This window comes from Parasteatoda tepidariorum, chromosome 1 (genome assembly GCF_982258835.1).
Source record: "Parasteatoda tepidariorum strain Cologne lab strain chromosome 1, Ptep-v5.0, whole genome shotgun sequence".
In the NCBI taxonomy this organism is placed as follows: Eukaryota; Metazoa; Arthropoda; class Arachnida; order Araneae; family Theridiidae; genus Parasteatoda; species Parasteatoda tepidariorum.
This window is the reverse complement of record NC_141755.1, coordinates 9,261,381-9,278,882: the sequence shown is the minus strand read 5'-3', so window position 1 is coordinate 9,278,882 and position 17,502 is coordinate 9,261,381. Positions and strand designations below refer to the sequence as shown.

At 28.3% G+C, this 17,502-nt stretch overlaps 1 protein-coding gene across 3 annotated transcripts in view; it reads left to right on the top strand.

The window, feature by feature from the left end:
• The window catches only part of LOC107436783 (teneurin-m), a 579,494-nt gene that overhangs the window by 465,588 nt on the left and 96,404 nt on the right, over positions 1–17,502 (top strand). For all 3 annotated transcript variants that reach the window (XM_043049130.3, XM_087159056.1, XM_087159061.1), the window contains one exon: positions 5,315–5,827. In XM_043049130.3, coding sequence (XP_042905064.2) covers positions 5,315–5,827 — 513 coding nt within the window. The remainder of the gene's footprint in view (positions 1–5,314; positions 5,828–17,502) is intronic.

Below are 17,502 nucleotides of genomic sequence, written 5' to 3'. Positions count from 1 at the left end.
TTTAAAAAAACATTTAAAAAAAATAAAAATAAAGCATTTTAAAAATCACATTGAAATAAGTTCAGACAACAATAAAACGCATCATAATAAATAACTAAAAAAATAATAGGAATAATAATAATAAAAAATGATAATAATAAAAGTGATAATAAAAATAATAAAATAATAATAAAATAATAATAAAAATAATAAAATAAAAATAAAAATAATAAATAATAATAAAAATAATAAAATAAAAATTCAAAAAAATGATTTTACCTTGATATTTTAAAACAACTCATTGAAAAATACGCTAAAATATTATTTGAAATTTTCTCTAATTTTAATAGGATAGTAAATGTTTTTTTCTTTACTACTATTATTAAAAATAACCTTAACACATTATTTGAAAACATTTCTAACTTCATAGCATATTAAATTTTTATATTATTATTATTATATTATTATTATTACATTATTATTATTATTACCAACAATATTATTTATATTATTGCTAAAAATAACACTAAAAAAATATTTGAAAATCATTCTTATTTTAATCGGAATATTAAATAACTTTATTGTTTTTATTATTATTATTGTTATTATGAAAAATAATCTCAAAACAGTGTTTGGAAACTTTACTTTTTTTTAATGAAGTATTAAATGCCTTTTATACCTTTTATTACTATTCCCATTATTAAAAATAATCATTGAGCATTATTTGAAATGTTATTTTAATTTAATAGAATATTAAATGATTTAATTATTATTATCATTAAAAAATAATCTTATAACAGTATTTAAAAACTTTTCTTTTTTTAATAGGATGTTAAATACCTTTTTTTCCTTATTATAACAAGCCTACTTATAAAAAATAATCATTAAGCATTATTTTATAACCTTTCTTATTTCAAAAGGATATTAAATGTAATTATTATTATTATTCAAGTTAATCTCAAAACAGTATTTAAAAACTTTTCTTTTTTTAATGGGGAATTAAATGCCTTTTCTTCTTTTTATTACTGTTCCCATTATTAAAGATAATCATTCAGCCTTATTTAAAAGCTTATTTTATTTTAATGGACTATTTTTAAAACTTATTTTATTAAATAACATTATTATTATTGAAAATAATCATAAAACAGTATTTGAAAACTTTTATTTTTTTAATAGGATATTGATTGGTTTTTTTTTCTTCTTATTCTTACTATTCTCATTATTAAAAATAATCATTGAGCATTATTTGAGAACCCATTTTAATAGGATATTAAAAGTTTCGTATAGCAAGAAAGCTGCATGGAAGGAGTCACACAGTCAGCAAGGGGATGGAGAGGATGGAGTAGGGGGGGGGAATACTTCTCGTAAATCAGGAGGGGGTAGTCTTCCGCCGCATCTTCTACTCACTGATGCATATCCGAGCAGGGGGTCACCACTACTTTTTGAACTTTTTATATTTTCATTTGTGGGGTGCCTAGTTGATAACATTCATATTTCTCCTTATCCATCTGAAATCTTTAGGGGCAAATATGTTGAGCCAAAGTGTATTATGGCCCGACAAGGATTACGATTTTTTTTGTCCCGTCTTTCATGGCTCAAAAGTTTTGGAGTGATACTTCAGACCTACCCCACGCCGGGGTTTTGTGTCCATTGCATATTTCAAGAGTTCTTGTTCTTTTCTGTTCTTTATTTCATTTATGTGAGAGAGTTTTTGGGTATCAAAAGATGTTATTCTAGTTCTCCGGAAATTAGTGTTTTGAATTGAAGGAATATTGAGATGGAGGGCTACTGGTTCGACGCCCGTGGAGTTTGTCATGCTGAGTTGAAATGATGCCCGGTATGGTTATTGCCCGTCTGGATTTTAGAAAATTCTAAGAGTTTTCCGAAAACTTTTTTGAACTATTCAAATGAAGAAAAAAAAGCTTTTAAGACCATGTTACGCCAAAATCGAAGCAATATCGTACAGGTGTTGGAAATTCATTTTCTTATATTTGTTTATTCTTTTTTATTTTTTAAGTTTTATGATGGTAAAAATAAGGTAAAAATTTAAGAGTAATCTAGAACAGTGGTTCCCAAATGGTGCTCCGTGCAACCATATTATTCCGAAGAAGAGTGAAGTAGTTCTTTTTAAAACCAGTGATGGGTTTTGAAACCTCTGATTATATTTAAATTCAACCTATAATTCATAACTTATTCAATTTTTCGGTTGACTTTATGAAATTATTTCAAGCAAAATGCAAACAAAAGAAATTACATTTTTTTTAGAGAAAAAAAAAAATTTTTCATAACAATATATTGAATAAATTAAGAAAGGAACAAACTTTTATTTATTAAATATTGAATTAGCATTTCCTATCACGTTTTTAAAGCAAAACAATCAAAGTAAAATAATTGAACTAACACACTTAAAACTAACACAATTACCTTAAAAAACTACTTATAAAGTTGGGGTTCCGCTGAAAGAGAGTTGATTATTTAGGGTTCCGTTGCCGAAAAGAATTGAGAACCAGAAAAGAGGAATTCTGGTAAAATTATCGTCGTTGAATGGCAAGGACCGTAATTCTGATAATAAAAATAAAATTTACGGTATTTAAACAATTCATTTGTTAATTTTTTCGTTCTTATCTTAATAATTACAATTATGGCTCGTAATAACGCGCATTTAGTAAAAATACAAAACTGAAAAGTACATTTAACTGAATGAATGGTTTTTATGTCATACTCTAAAGATATCATGAAAAAATTGCAACATTTTATCACATTTACTATCAAACAACATGGTAATAAAACCATACCTAATTATTAATTTTACCTAATTATTAATAATACATAATTATTAATAATACCTAATTATTCATTACCAAAGCATTTCGATAAAAATTATCGTGTTTATTTGGTGTTCCCTCAAATCCTGAAACACTGTTATGTTAAAATGGATTGCACAGTATCATAGTTCAGCCTGAACTGGGCACATGGTTCAACTTACCTCTTTGAAGTTGCAGAGAAATTAAATGAATCAAGAAACCAATGTTATGGTTCAACATTCAACTAATTTTCTGAGAGTCGAATTAATAAAATAATTTTAAAAGTAATCAAAAGTTTAACTATTTGATTTATTAATTTTTATGATTTAACATCAGAAAATATAAAATAGTCATTTGCTTCTATTGTTTGATATAAGCTAAAACTCAGTTTCTTTATGCTCAATAAATAATCATTTTACGTCACTTTTAGGAGAAATAATTTAATCTTAATCTATATCTTCTGTTTATCAATGTTTAATTTGAATTACCTCAAGTGAAATGTTATTCCAAATCAACAATTATAATTTGAAATTTATACTGAAAAATGGTTTTATATCAACATTCTAATGAAATATTTGTAGAAATCTGTCATGCAAAATAAAATTTGACTTGATTGTTCGAATCATCGAGAAATTCGTACGCAATATCCTAAAAATAATAATTTCTGTTTTACATTTTGTTTAAAAAGTATCTCCACAAATATTTAACGATTTAAACTTTTCAATTCTAATGTGTATATTTAAGGAATATTAAGCAATTATTTATAACTTCCACAACTTCGCTTAATTAATATTAAGCTCATTAGATTTTAAAGTAATTGATTTTTGAATTTGCAACAAATAAACACTTTTCAATTTGTATTATACTTTCTGAATATAATTTAAATCAATATTTATCTTTTTACTGATAAAGGTTTATATAAAAAGTATTAAAAGTAATAAGTTTCAAGCAAAACTACATCTTTCAAATCAGTTTTATTAATAATACATCATATCTTATGCGAATTGAGTTAATTTTATCATTTAAGCTGTTATACTACTTGGTATCTTTAAAAATTTTAACTCAAAAAAAGGAAGGAAAAAGCATATATTTGTACAGTATTCACTTTCTGAAGGAAAGTAAGATTTTCGTGAGGAAGTACGACAATTTTGCGCATTTGCATTACAGGAGGAGGAAAGCCTCCCACGTTCAGTTTGACTGCAATAATCAAACTGACCTCGAAAATGAATTCCCTTAGATGTAGGAAAAGTATACTATTTCACAAGACGCGTGGTCAATATACAAACCTGAGTCATCTGTTGTGTCAATCTGCAATCCATGACCTTTTCAATGATTCAGCAAACTATTTAGTTGTTTTAAATTTGAAATTCATTCTGAAAGAACAACCGAAATTTTAAACAATTAAACTTTAATAATGTTTACTTATACAGAAACAACTTTAAATTTTACCGACTTTCATACCTAAAACTAAAGATCTGAAAACAAATTTCTTATATAACTTCTTGAATAACCATTACATTATTTTAAAATTGTCCGAAATATATTGCCCAAAAACCACATATTTAATTATTTATACATTTCATCATTGGTATCATTATTTCGCTTCTACGCTGGAAAATATCGATATTCAGCAGTGAACACTGAATGAAAAGTGTCCGCTTACATTAGTTTTTTGCTTACAATTTGTTCATCAGTGCATGCTGAATATCGACATTAACTGGTTTAAATGAAAAATAGAAATGTTATATAAGATTTTCCATCATTGTAAGCTGAATATCGAGATTTTCTGGTTTAAATAAAAAATAGAAATGTTATATAAGATTTCTCATCATCCAATATCAACATTTACTGATTTAAATGAACAATAAGAATGTTATATAAAATTTTCCATTGGCTGAATATCGACATTTAATGATTTAAATAAAAAATAAGAATGTTATATAAGATTAACATCAGTGCATGGCGAATATCGACATTTACTGATTTAAATAAAAAATGAGACTGTTACATAAGATTTTCTATTGGTGCATTTCTATCGACATTTACTCATTTAAATTCTATCGACATTTACTAATTTAAATGAAAAATAAGAATCTTAAGTAATGTTTTCCATCGGTGCTTGCTTAATGATATCATTCAAGTAAGAGGTGGAGAAAAAAAGAAAATCTAATGAATTTTTTCAAGCATTTATAAAAGCAACTATCTGAATATCGACATTTACCGGATAATATCGATGTTCACTGATTTCACTCTTTCGCTTCGTAACATCCCGTCGTTAAATTTTTAAAAAATTACTTTAATAATGAATGTGGTAATATACTTGTTATTTTCAACAAAGATGAAAAATTTGTCTAAAATAACTCCACGCAAGATAAACTTGAAATTATTTAACACAGTTTTGATAGTCTCTTCCTCTTAAAACTCCTTGAAATATGTTATCTTTGTTCGGGAACAAATTTTACTTCCTTTGTTTTTCAGATCTTCAAGTATGTATCTGCCTTTAAAACTATAATGTTTATCTTTCTTTTCAGGTCCTGAAAAGTCAGATGTGTATGCCAAACGAAAGTCAAAAGACGTTACGCCGGATGTCATTCGTTACTCTACAGAGACTGCAGATAACGACGAAAACGACGACGCGAGGGGCGACAGAGGAGGATTCAACCCCCCTGCCAAGTTTGGGTCGTGGGGCCAACTCCTTAGTTCGAACGCCAAACGACATTACTCGTCTCTGCACCCCTCTAACCAGCCCCCTCCAGTCACTGCGACCACATCGACCATCCCCCGAGTTGCTAGGCAACGGCGTCAGCAGCAACAGTTGTACAGGGGGACTGCGAGGCACCCCGCGGGACTGAGTTCGGAATCGGAGTCCTCCGGAGCATCCCTGCCTTCATCCTCATCCGAAGAGGAGGATGGAGATGATGATGAAGATGGGGATGATGATGACGATAATGACGTCGAGAATCATTCAGATGCCACTACTTGCACGGGATCGGAAATGGCACTGGCCGCAGCATCTACCAGAAGTGATCAACAGAAAGAAAGAAGTAAGAAAATCTGAATTTGACTAAATTCAGCACAAAAATATACATTTATTCATAATTAGGGTGAAAGTTTCAGTATAATGCGCAAAGTTAAATTATTATTGACACTTTGAAAGGCGTACGCAAAAGATATGTTAATAGCCGGGACAGTGAACCTACTATAAACATAATTTAATTAGCTGTTGTCTGCATAACGCACAAACCATTTATTTTAATTTGCAAATTAATACTAGTAAAAACATATTTTAATTTACAAATTAATACTAGTAAAAACATATTTTAATTTACAAATTAATACTAGTAATACTAGTAAAAGCATTCAATATTTTTTAAGGACATAAAAAAAAATATTTTGGAAGCCTTAAAAAATAACATGCATCTATTTTAAATTTGTGAAGAAACATCCGCTATAACGAAGTTTTTTAAGTTAATGGGTTAACATATTTTTTTATAGATACATCGACCGATATATTTTTCAAGGAGATATATTTTTATGGTTTTAACTAAAACATGCAATGTCTATCAACATCTATAATTTACTGCACAACTATAAAAAAGCTTCCATACTTTTGAACGAAAGTGTTTCTACCTACACTAAAGTATTCTATCTGAAAATTCCCTTACGGAAAGGGCTTCGGGTAGAGAGTATAAAGGAGGAGCCAAGAAACTGGAACAATGTTATATACGTAGGTAAATAGATAGTTCCTAAATAAAACATGTTGTCTTTAACTGCATGTGCTTTAATGTGCATACGAGGTATTTCGCTAAGACCACCCTTAATACATATTTCTGGACTCCTTATCAAAAATTAAGACAATGAAATACTTGCAAATCACAAATAAGGAATATAAGGGTATACAGAACATCAAAACATGTTCTGTAGCAGATTGAAGCATGGAGGTGCTTCTAATTAGCTTCTTTAATCTCCTCTCTTTCCTCCTGGAAAGAAAAAAACACCTTTTGATGTTTTCTACTCCCAATTCCTGCAAATTTAATACTTTAGATTACGAAAGTGATTATGTTTTTTCATCACTAAAAGGGGTGGGTGCAAATTGTACGCGGTATCGATACTCGTTAAACTGTTCCACCAGGAAATACTCAATTTCCCACACGGGTCTTCGAGCTATCAAAGAAGGGGAGCAATCCCTTTGAAGAGGATCAAAATTGAGATGGATATGTTTTTTGTGTTTGATTTCGTAACTTAAAATATCGTTTGAACTAATTAATTAGCATATTTGACGTTACCTCCTTGAAAAATGAGTCTCGGAGAATGAAGATCTGATCATTAGATCAAAAGTTATTCTGGGTGGTCTTTTTATTTTTTAACGCAATGCATGCATATTTCTACAATAAAATAGTGCAACGTATATTTTTCTCTCATCTATATTGACAGAAATTTTTGTTTACTAAAAGTTTAATAAATTTATTAGTATATATTTATTACACTTCATAAGCATATATTTATTACACTTGTGATTAAAAGGTGACTTAAAGGATAAATTCCTTTATACGCAGCAATAAAATACGCAGTACTAATAATTAAATATATTTAATTTATAGAAAAGCAAATATAGACATTTGCGTTTTGCATTAACGTCTGCATAAAAATGTTAATAAATTCTAAAGAAAAAAAGCATTAAAATAATTAAAAACATTTTTTTTTAAGTAAAAGAGACAAAAACACAGATTTACATACATATATTGTTACTTTTTTTTTCAATTTTCGTACATATCTGAATGAAAATTTTAATATACGCGTTGAATTTAAAGTGCAAATCAACTTTCAAAAAATGTACAACTTTAAAATTTGACAATTACAACTAAGCAAAGGTAAATAAGTTTATTGAAGCATATAAAATAAGCTTATAAATACATAGATAAAATTAATAATCTGATAATATTTTGCCATTCTAATTTTAAAGATTAATATTTTATTTTAAACATAAGTTGCGAGGCATTATATATATTTTAGACATAATCGCTTACAATGTTTTTTAAACTACCAAATTATTTAAGTAAAAATAGCATCTTTTAATCAAAGTTTATTAAGTTAATTAAAATAGATAAAACTAAAGATAAAGGTATAATTGAATAAAGCATAAAAGAAACTGGAAATATTATTTTTTTAACTGCCAATCAATCAGACATTTCTTAAAATTAATTTTTAAAGTTAAAAAATAAATGATCCTTAATTTTTAAAAAATAATGCGCTGATTTTTTTCCGCAATATATTCTTTGAAAACATTAAGTGTCAAATAATTCTATTAATATTAACACTTCAAATAATTTTACATTAAAGATATCTTGCAAATGAAATAAAAGTTCTTTCCAATAAATTGAAATAAGATTTAAAGAAAACATTTTCGGTAAATTGAGTTTAGAAAATAGTATAGACAAAAATACTTAACAAAAAACTCATAATGGTAAATTTCTTTATTAGAAAAAATGGAATTAGGCATTTTTATTCCTGAAAAGGAGCAATAATTTTAATATAATTAGAAAATATGAAAATATAGCAACCATTATTTCCTAATTAAATAAAACTGTATAATAATCTTTAAAAAAAAATTTCAAAACTAAAATTTTAAACTTAAGTAGAACAAATAATTGAATTTGAAGGCAATAGCTTAATTCATTTACCAGACAAAAAATTATTATCTTTTAAATTAAGGAGACAAACAATCGTAGAAAAGAATTTAATAATAGCTATAATCTAGTAATACGTAAAAAACCTTTTTACCCTTTATTTATCTATTGAGTTTAAAGATTAATTTTTTTTACACGTTCTGAAACTTCAGATCAAATTGAAAAAAAAAATCCAACCACATTCGTGCATTTATTCTAATAAGTACTTTGCAACACAACTATTAATTTCAAAAAACCTTATTTTATCAACGTAAAAGTACTTTCATCTTAATATTGATTTAATAATCTTTGTTCTTATTATTGTTGTCTTCCAAGAAGTATTTTGGAAAAATATTTTATCATTTCTCAATAAATGTAAGCAATTATTTATTATAAGTAGGTAGAGAGCATAATTTTAAAATAGCTTAGCTTGTATTCTTCGAAAAATAAGCATCATTCATAACTACTTGATCTGTTTTAATTTTAAAAATGAAAGTTTCTAGAGGAGTTTAAAAGAATAAACAAGATTTAATGGTTTTTAAATGATGTAAAATTTACTTTTATTCACAATTACTAGTTCGCTATGTTCGTTTAATGACAGTTCGTAAAATATTAAAATAAGTTTAATGCGATTATTACGCAAGCATTAATAGACGAAAACATTGATAAGAATTGTGATCTTTTTATATAAGCAGCTTAACAAATGACTTATATTAAGAATTAAATGAGAAATTACATTAAATTTCCGATTAACTTACTCCCATTAGCATTTATTAAATTGTAAGTTCATGATTTGTATGGCAATTATTTAAATATTATTTTTGTTGTTATTTTTTGTTTAAAATTATGTGAAATCATAAATTTTCAAAACATTTTAAAAATTGTTTAATAAGAAGTGTTTTTCATCTTAACTATAACTTAAAAAGTAAATATTAGATAAAGCAATTTTTAATTTAAATATTTTAATATTTTCGAGTTATGCTAATATTTTTATCACTAACCATACTTTAAGTTGGAGATATTTCTCTAGTAACCGCTTTCGGTGGCCATTTGGTCTTACGGCTTCGTGTCACCTCATTGGTACATACACCACTTATGGTATCAGATAAAGCCTACAGTCTAAGGCTGTTTTTCGAAGACTCCATCCTAATATGAAATGGTGCTTTTCAACGAATAATATGCTTTTTATAACTGTTGTAAGTTTTTAACTGTTAATCAGGACTGTTATGTCAAGTTTAGCCTCTCTAAAGCTACAGCTGTCTACACTTATTTTGAAAAATGGCACGAAACATCAGTATGGAGAAGAGCCACAATTTTGTAAAAGTGAAAAGCTTTTGTAGTCAAATTTTTGAATATTGAAAAACTTACTCCAATGCTGCATTATTTGGGCTCATAAAAATTTGCGAAAACTGAGAATACGGCAGTGATTTTGATAATTTTCATTTAGGTGGAAAAATATTGTCAAATTTGCAATTTTCAAAAATATATAATAACTTTTAAACTATTTAAATTATTTTTCTGTTCTGAAGCCCAGATAATTCTTCATTTTAAGATTATATATATAGTTTGTGGGTGATTCTCACGAAATACAATTGACAGTCTTTTGCTCCAAGACCTAAAACTATACAACTAAAAGAACTTTAAAAAAAGAATAGTATTGCTGTTAGCATTTTAAAATGGCTTTGCATTAGCATTGACTGTTTTGTATATTTAAAAATTTTAATTAATTGAATTTCAAAATGTCATTTTCCTGGTATGTCGCCAGTAATATTTCCAATAATAGATAGCTTCAAAACTTCCCATAAATTTTAAAATATCCAATTTTTTTTTATCTCAACCGTTGTAAGCATTTCTGGAATACATGCCGAGGGTATTATTTCCAAGCACTTTGTTGAAGATAATTTTTTCTGCCAATGATTTGTTTGTCACATGAAAATGAGTCATTTTCCTGGCCACTTTTTTTTTTTAGTAATTTATAACCGAAATAGATAGCGCCAGCAATCAATATCTTAGGTTAAGAGATTGATTAGAATACCATCCTATCAGAACAAGTCTTATTGCAGGAATAAAGAACCAACTTTCTGGTTCAAAATCTATTTCAAAAAATTTTACAAGGTGAGTTGGTTTTTTTTGTCATCCTTTTCTTGTCTTCTTGAAATCATTAATTACATAAACTACATAGATTTATCTGAGTTATTTCAGGAAATCCTGTTGTTTTCTGCGGAAAGTAAACATCTTAGGCCGAAATGTTAAATTAAAGTAAAGTTAAATGTTGTAAAATGGCAAATCATTATCTTGTCTGCCATTTTTCTGGCTTATGAATGCCAATATGGCAGCCATATGTATAGAGGGGAAAAAATATTTACCTAATACCCAGTTTATGTAAGATTGTGATATGCTTGAATTTAATCAAAGTTATTTATTTATTTAATGATTGATTATTATACTTAATTTTATTCTCTATATATCAACAACAAAAACATTTGAGATTCTTTCTTCAGTGGATAAAAGAATTTATTTAAACAATTCATGATCCATATAACGCAAAGGATTTAGGTAATTTTTTTTCAAAACATAGATAGTTGAAATATAAAGAATAAGCTAAAAACATCACTGTACAATTTAATTCTATCTCAGTCTTTAAACTCTGCCTCGGTGTACAAATTAAAGAGTGTAATAAAGTTGTAAAATAAAATGCTTTGAAATATTTTAAATTTAAATGATATAATAAAAAAAAATTGATGTCAATTATTATGGAATTAATTTTACTAGGTTATTTTAAAACACGGGGCCTAAAAACAGTTAAGGAAAAATAAACTGAGAAAGAAAGCGAGAAGCCGAGATGAAACGGTATGGGAGTATTAAAAATGACAGAGAGCTCCTTGAAAAAGAAAAATATAAAAGAAATTTAAGGTATGCTCAGTAGAAAAAAAGGAGTTGTAAAGCCAATCGCAAAGTTGAGTGAAAGAGAGAAAAGTATACTGATAGAACATCTGAATCATATTGCCAGAATACAGAATCAATTTCAATTCACCAGTAAATTAAAATAAAAACTTTCCACGCAATCGATTTTAATTTACATTGATTTCAGTGAAAACTATAATATCAAATATGCATCAAAAACACAAGCAGTACACTTTGGAGGTAGAAAAACACAATTTACTGTACGCGCAGGATTTATTATATCTAACACCAGCGAAAAAGACCACAAGTTCTTCATTTTCAACTCTATTAGAATTTCTAAGAAATGACTCGTGTGCTATCTGGGCACATATGTAGAAAATATTTTAAGCAATGTTCCACAGAGTAAAAGCTTAAAGAAAATATATTTAGCGAATGATTCGCTTTCAACATAATACAGAAATAAAACAAATTGTAATCTTTTAAAGTCTTTAAAAAAAATTTGTTTCCTCTAATTTTGCCTAACGTATCATCCGGACATTTTACAGAACCGCGCCATGGAAAGAGTGCACCGGATGGTGTTGGGGCGGTTATGAAACGTTCTGCTTAAAAAAGTGTAGCTTTTGGTGGAAACATACCAAATATGAAAATTTTAATTTTTGTTGTTGAAAAAAAATGTAATTTAATAAATAAAGAAGTTGAGACTTCAATTATTGAAACAGTCGATAAATTTATTGAAGGAAAAAAAAACATTCCCTTCAAGGGGTCTATGAATCTTCTAGAAAAAAGATTTTAACTAACCTCATCTTTAATAAAATAAGCTGTAACTGCCAGTATTAAATGTGACTTTCACATTGGTTCGCTCTACGGCTGAAATTTTCGTACCACAGTACCAACTCTTCATTTTAATAATGAATCATATTCGACTGAGCATGAACTTATTAAAGCTGATTCTGAAACAATTAAAGTTAGTAGTTGGGTGGCTGCTCAATTCGAAAATGAATGATTTCTAGGTAAATGAACTGATTTTTAAACTAACTTATAGTAATACCTATTTTAAATGCTGAAATCAGAAAAATTAATGAGATTATCATTTTCATTGTAGAAGTTTTTGAAGTCGTTCATAAAGATAATAAAGTTAACTTTATTATTCGAGCTGGTTTACAGGCTGCTAATCTCTTTAAGTGGCCCGGGAAAAAAGACTGTGTCAAAATTTCTAAGAATATCATCATTTCAAAAATGTCTGTACTTTACCCAATATCTTCCAGGCATTTTGCTTCTTATAAAGGCTTCAAGATTAATGAAATTTTACTAAATTTTTTTGTTTTCTTTCGTTTAACTGTTTCTTTGCAAATTAAAATGTAGTAAAATTAAAAACTATCCCATTGTGTGCGTTTGCTCTCTCACTTTTATTATACTTAAAAATTTGCTCCAATTGTTCACAATAATTGTTTTTGGAATTTATTTTCATAAAAAGTTAAAATTAACTTTTCAACTTTGTCTTTATGAGTTTCTTAAGTTGAGTTACTTACTTTTAGCTTAAAATGACTGTTTTCTTAATTTCTAAGCTAATATGTCATTTTCTTTGCCTTCCAGTCATTTTCCTGGCATTCAAAATTTGGTGAATTTCTATATTATTTTTTTTTTGAGAAAATGTCAGTAAACTGCATTGCTTTCTGTAAGATATTAATAAATGTAACTAAATAAATACACAAAAAAAATTAGATTATTTTGAAGACTAAATTTGAATTGGAAAAAAAATAGTGATGTCATGACTAAATAATGATTGTATTTCGAACACTTACCAGAGTGACTACCTAAAAAATCGGTGTCACTAATTTAAATTCGTACAATCTTCAAAAGCAAATATTATAAAATCAAATTCTCAAACCATAAATCTCGTGTGATTATAAATTACATGATATTTTCAAGCAGTGAACACGTTAAACTCAAGTGAAAGTGTTAAACACTTTAAACTGCATCATGTGAATCCTTCTTGAAAAACTGTTAACAAAAAAGATAAGTAAAGAGTTTGGAAAAGAATTCGAATTCGCCGATTACAAGTGTCGTTTTCTATGAGAAACATTTGAGAGTTATGAAATCTTAAGAATGCTTTTAAAAAACAAAGAAAAACTTATCCTGCATCAACAAGTGCGACATGACGCTAAAATATGTGAAGCCATTATTGGGAGAGAGGTTGATGTAAACAACGAGATAGTTGTCGGGGTATTTTTATCTTGTGACGAATGTCACAGAAGGTATGAGAGATTATAAAGATTCCATATTAAGCGCAACTGAGATACAAAACATCATTCAGTTGTCTGACAATTAACCATACCGGATAATTAATTCTAAGAATTCAACTACTTGTGCACTATGGTCGAAGAATAAACATAGGGACATGTAGCGAAAGAATACACGTACAAAGAATATACATACCTTCTATATTCTTTGCTATAGCTTTATAAAGACCACACACTTTTTGTAGAGTTCATAACCTGCCTCAAATGTGATTTTAGGAAAAGACGTGGCTAAAATAAAATAGAAAAAAAAATCTACGTTTTTAAAGTGGATGAAAGCAAAGAATATTTTCATTTATTATTGTTACACCTACACTACGCTGAGAAAAATGACTTTTTAAACTACCAAAATTTGATAAAACTTTCAATCCGTAATCTATTGAAACATAAAAAAAACACGGTAATTCTTACCGAATTGGTATAATAATGATTTTGGTAAAATTAACAAAAAAATATTGTTTAATAATATGCATTAAAATTTGGTAAATATAGTGAAATTTGTTGATCAGGATAGCTGCGCATGACATAAAAGCCATTTTTTCGATTGAATTTACACTTCAATTTTTTACTAACTGTGTCGTTATAAGAACTTTAATTTTTAAAATAATAATTTCCAGTAAACGTGGTAAAACATGCGTTCAAATATAAATTTTAAACAATTTCCGCACTGAAAGCTACTAAAATATGATAAAATTTACCGCGTTTCTGGCTGTATAAGAACATCAAAATGCTCAGTAATTTTTCCGAAGACGCGAACGCTTTGTTAATGATTTTGATAAAATTAGCAATAAAATATTTTCACAATGTGTGATAAACTTTGGTAAATGTGGTAAAATTTATTAATTTTATAATGACCTTAAGGTCATTATAAAATTAGCAATAAAATATTTTCACAATGTGTGATAAACTTTGGTAAATGAGGTAAAATTTATTAATTTTATAATGACCCTAAGGTGTAGCAAAAATTATTCGGTTAAACTTGCTTTTCTGTCATGTAATTTTTAATAAATGGTGGTAATAAGAACTATAATTTTGACCCATTACAAAACTATTGCCATATGAATGGAAACCGTTAACATATTAAGGGTTTAAATACCGTATATTTTAGTTTTAATACCAGAATTATAGTTTTTTACTCAAAATGTTTTTACATTACACTACGGTAATGTACAATTAATCAATTTACAATTATTCGATATACCAATGATTTGTTCCATATTAATTTACACGATTAAGGAATGATTACACTATTAGTCACTATGCAGTTGATCATTGGTCCTCTTCAACATTCTTTCAGGCTTCATAAAGTGTGCAAAATAATGTGCTATCCCCTTATATGTTTTATTTAAATGTTTGCTAAATGTTGTCTCCAATGTTTTGTTTACATAAAGAAACTTATTTCGTTTCACTCCTAATACTCAAAAAAAGTTTGCTTTAGAAAATTTTAAGTAATCAACGCCCAACCCTTTTGGAACCTTTTTTTTTTTTTTTGTTACTTACTCCAAAATTTTGAGTCTAGTGTTATTCTAATTGCATGGATAATCTTGAACGGATGATTGTGGGTTGTATATCTCTAATGCACTTGCACAAGTAATTCATAAAACATCAAACATAGGGAGTATTTTGAGTAATACATCCTATACAGTGCAGTGGTCAAAATTCTGCGTAAAATTTATGTTTTTGGAAGCATATCACATCACTCAACCACTGTCAATTACCTACCTCCATTTTAAGGACACTGGCCGTGGTGTTACGGCCATGGTAGTATTTCCGCGTAGTTTTGACCCTAGTCAGACGACGTGGACATCGCCTGAGCTAGTACCCCTCTCTCCAAACTTCCATACCACAACCAACGAAAGGACTTTCAGTCACGACAGTTTTAACATGCAGCTTGCTGCGTATTCCTGCTGGTTTTGTCGTCTCTCAAAATCAAACTCATTACCTCCAGCTCTCCAACAAGCTGTGAGAGCGACGTCTTAAACCACCTGTGCAACCGGGGTGCTATCTTTTGACAAAAATATATTTCATCCTTTTTTTCGACCAAATTTTAATACATAAATTGATAGAAAGCAACAGGCAACAGCTATATTAGCATTACATTGAAGTAACGTATTTTGTATGCTTTTGAAAATATAAATTGAAGGGGTAAAAACTTCATTTATTGAAATTAATGAGTTGTTTATTAAATTTAAAAGTGTTGGGAGTTACCATCTGAAGTAGAATCTCAGTACCAAAGTAATATATTCTAACTTAGACAAAATAGGATTCAGATAATAAAATTCGGCGAAAATATAGACATTGAACCGTGGTGGCTCATGGAATAGAGCGTTCGCCTTTCAATGAGGTGTACTGGGTTCTTATCCCAGCGACAGCTGGTCGTTATGAATTCTGCACCCGGCTCGAACTGACCACAGTGGTGACGTAAAATATCCTGATGGTTAGAGTCCCCTTGCCGTCTGGCTAACCGTGGGCGATTTTCATGGTTTTCCTCTCCATGTAACGCAAATGCGGGTTAGTTCCAACAAAAGTCCTCCACGAAGGCAAAATTTCTCCCACTGCTTGATGTAAGAGCCCCTTGTCTTATGGATGGGGTTCAATATTACAAGGCTACGGAGTAGAACATTAATAGTCGTAAACCTAAAATTGGATCGACTTTTTACAACGACGATTATAAAATAAAATAAATAAATAAACATTGAGCCATGATGGTTCAGGAGACAGAGCACTCTGCTTTCTAATGAGGCGACCCACGTTCGGATCCCAGAGATGGCTGGTTGATTCGAATTCTGCTCCCGGCTCGCATCGATTACAGAGCTGCCGTAATATATCCTCAATGGTAAATGAGCTATGGGAGAGAATACCCTTACCGTTTAACTAATAAAGATTGATTTTAGAAGTTTTCCTCCCCGTGTAACACAAGCGCGAGTTAATTCAATAAAAAAAAATTCCATGATCTATGCTCGTTTGCCCTAAGGCTTGATTTACTGAATTTTCAGGTTAATATTTTCAAAATTAAATATTGTTCAATGATAACCATAAATTTAAAAAAGGGTAATTACAGTATAATATAATATAAGGTAAGATAAGATAATGCAATACAATACAATACAATACAATACAATTTAATGTAATATAGTGTAATATTATATAATATTATATAATTCAAATAATTCAATATAATGTAATATAATACAATGCAATACAATATAATATAGAGAAGTGAACAATGAAATAACTTGTTCGAAAATTATAAAAAAATTCTCAAAATTTGAAAAGGAAATTAATATGCAGAAGCGAATAACAGTTCGAAGGGTACTGTTTTCGTTCTAATGTTTGAAATTGTGTATATAAAACTACTAAACTAGGGACATCGACGTTTCGAATTACCTAAAATCAAATTAGTATAATTCAAGAATGAGAATATCTACGTTTTGAGTAACTTAATTGCAAATTAATTTCAACAAATTTTCTTACTTGCACATTTCTACCATTAAGAAAGTCATTTGAGCTTTCAGGTCGCGAAAATACCGTTAATTTAAGGAGTTTTACGTGCCAAGTTTCGCATCTTAATATAAACGAGTGTGCTTTATGAGAAAACATTAAACTAATTCAACCAAATGTGTATTTTATCATCCGTCTTACATATGAATGATGATTCTTAACATTTGAAAATGTAAAATTATGTTTGAATTACTTTAAGTACTTGAAACATGAATAAACATAATTTAAGTGGAAAATTTTACAATACAGTCAATTTGTTTATTTATTTCTTATTTTAGAACTATGCAAACATAAAATGATTCTAAAAATAATACAACTTGTAGAAGATATTTACTCTTTAGATCTACAATC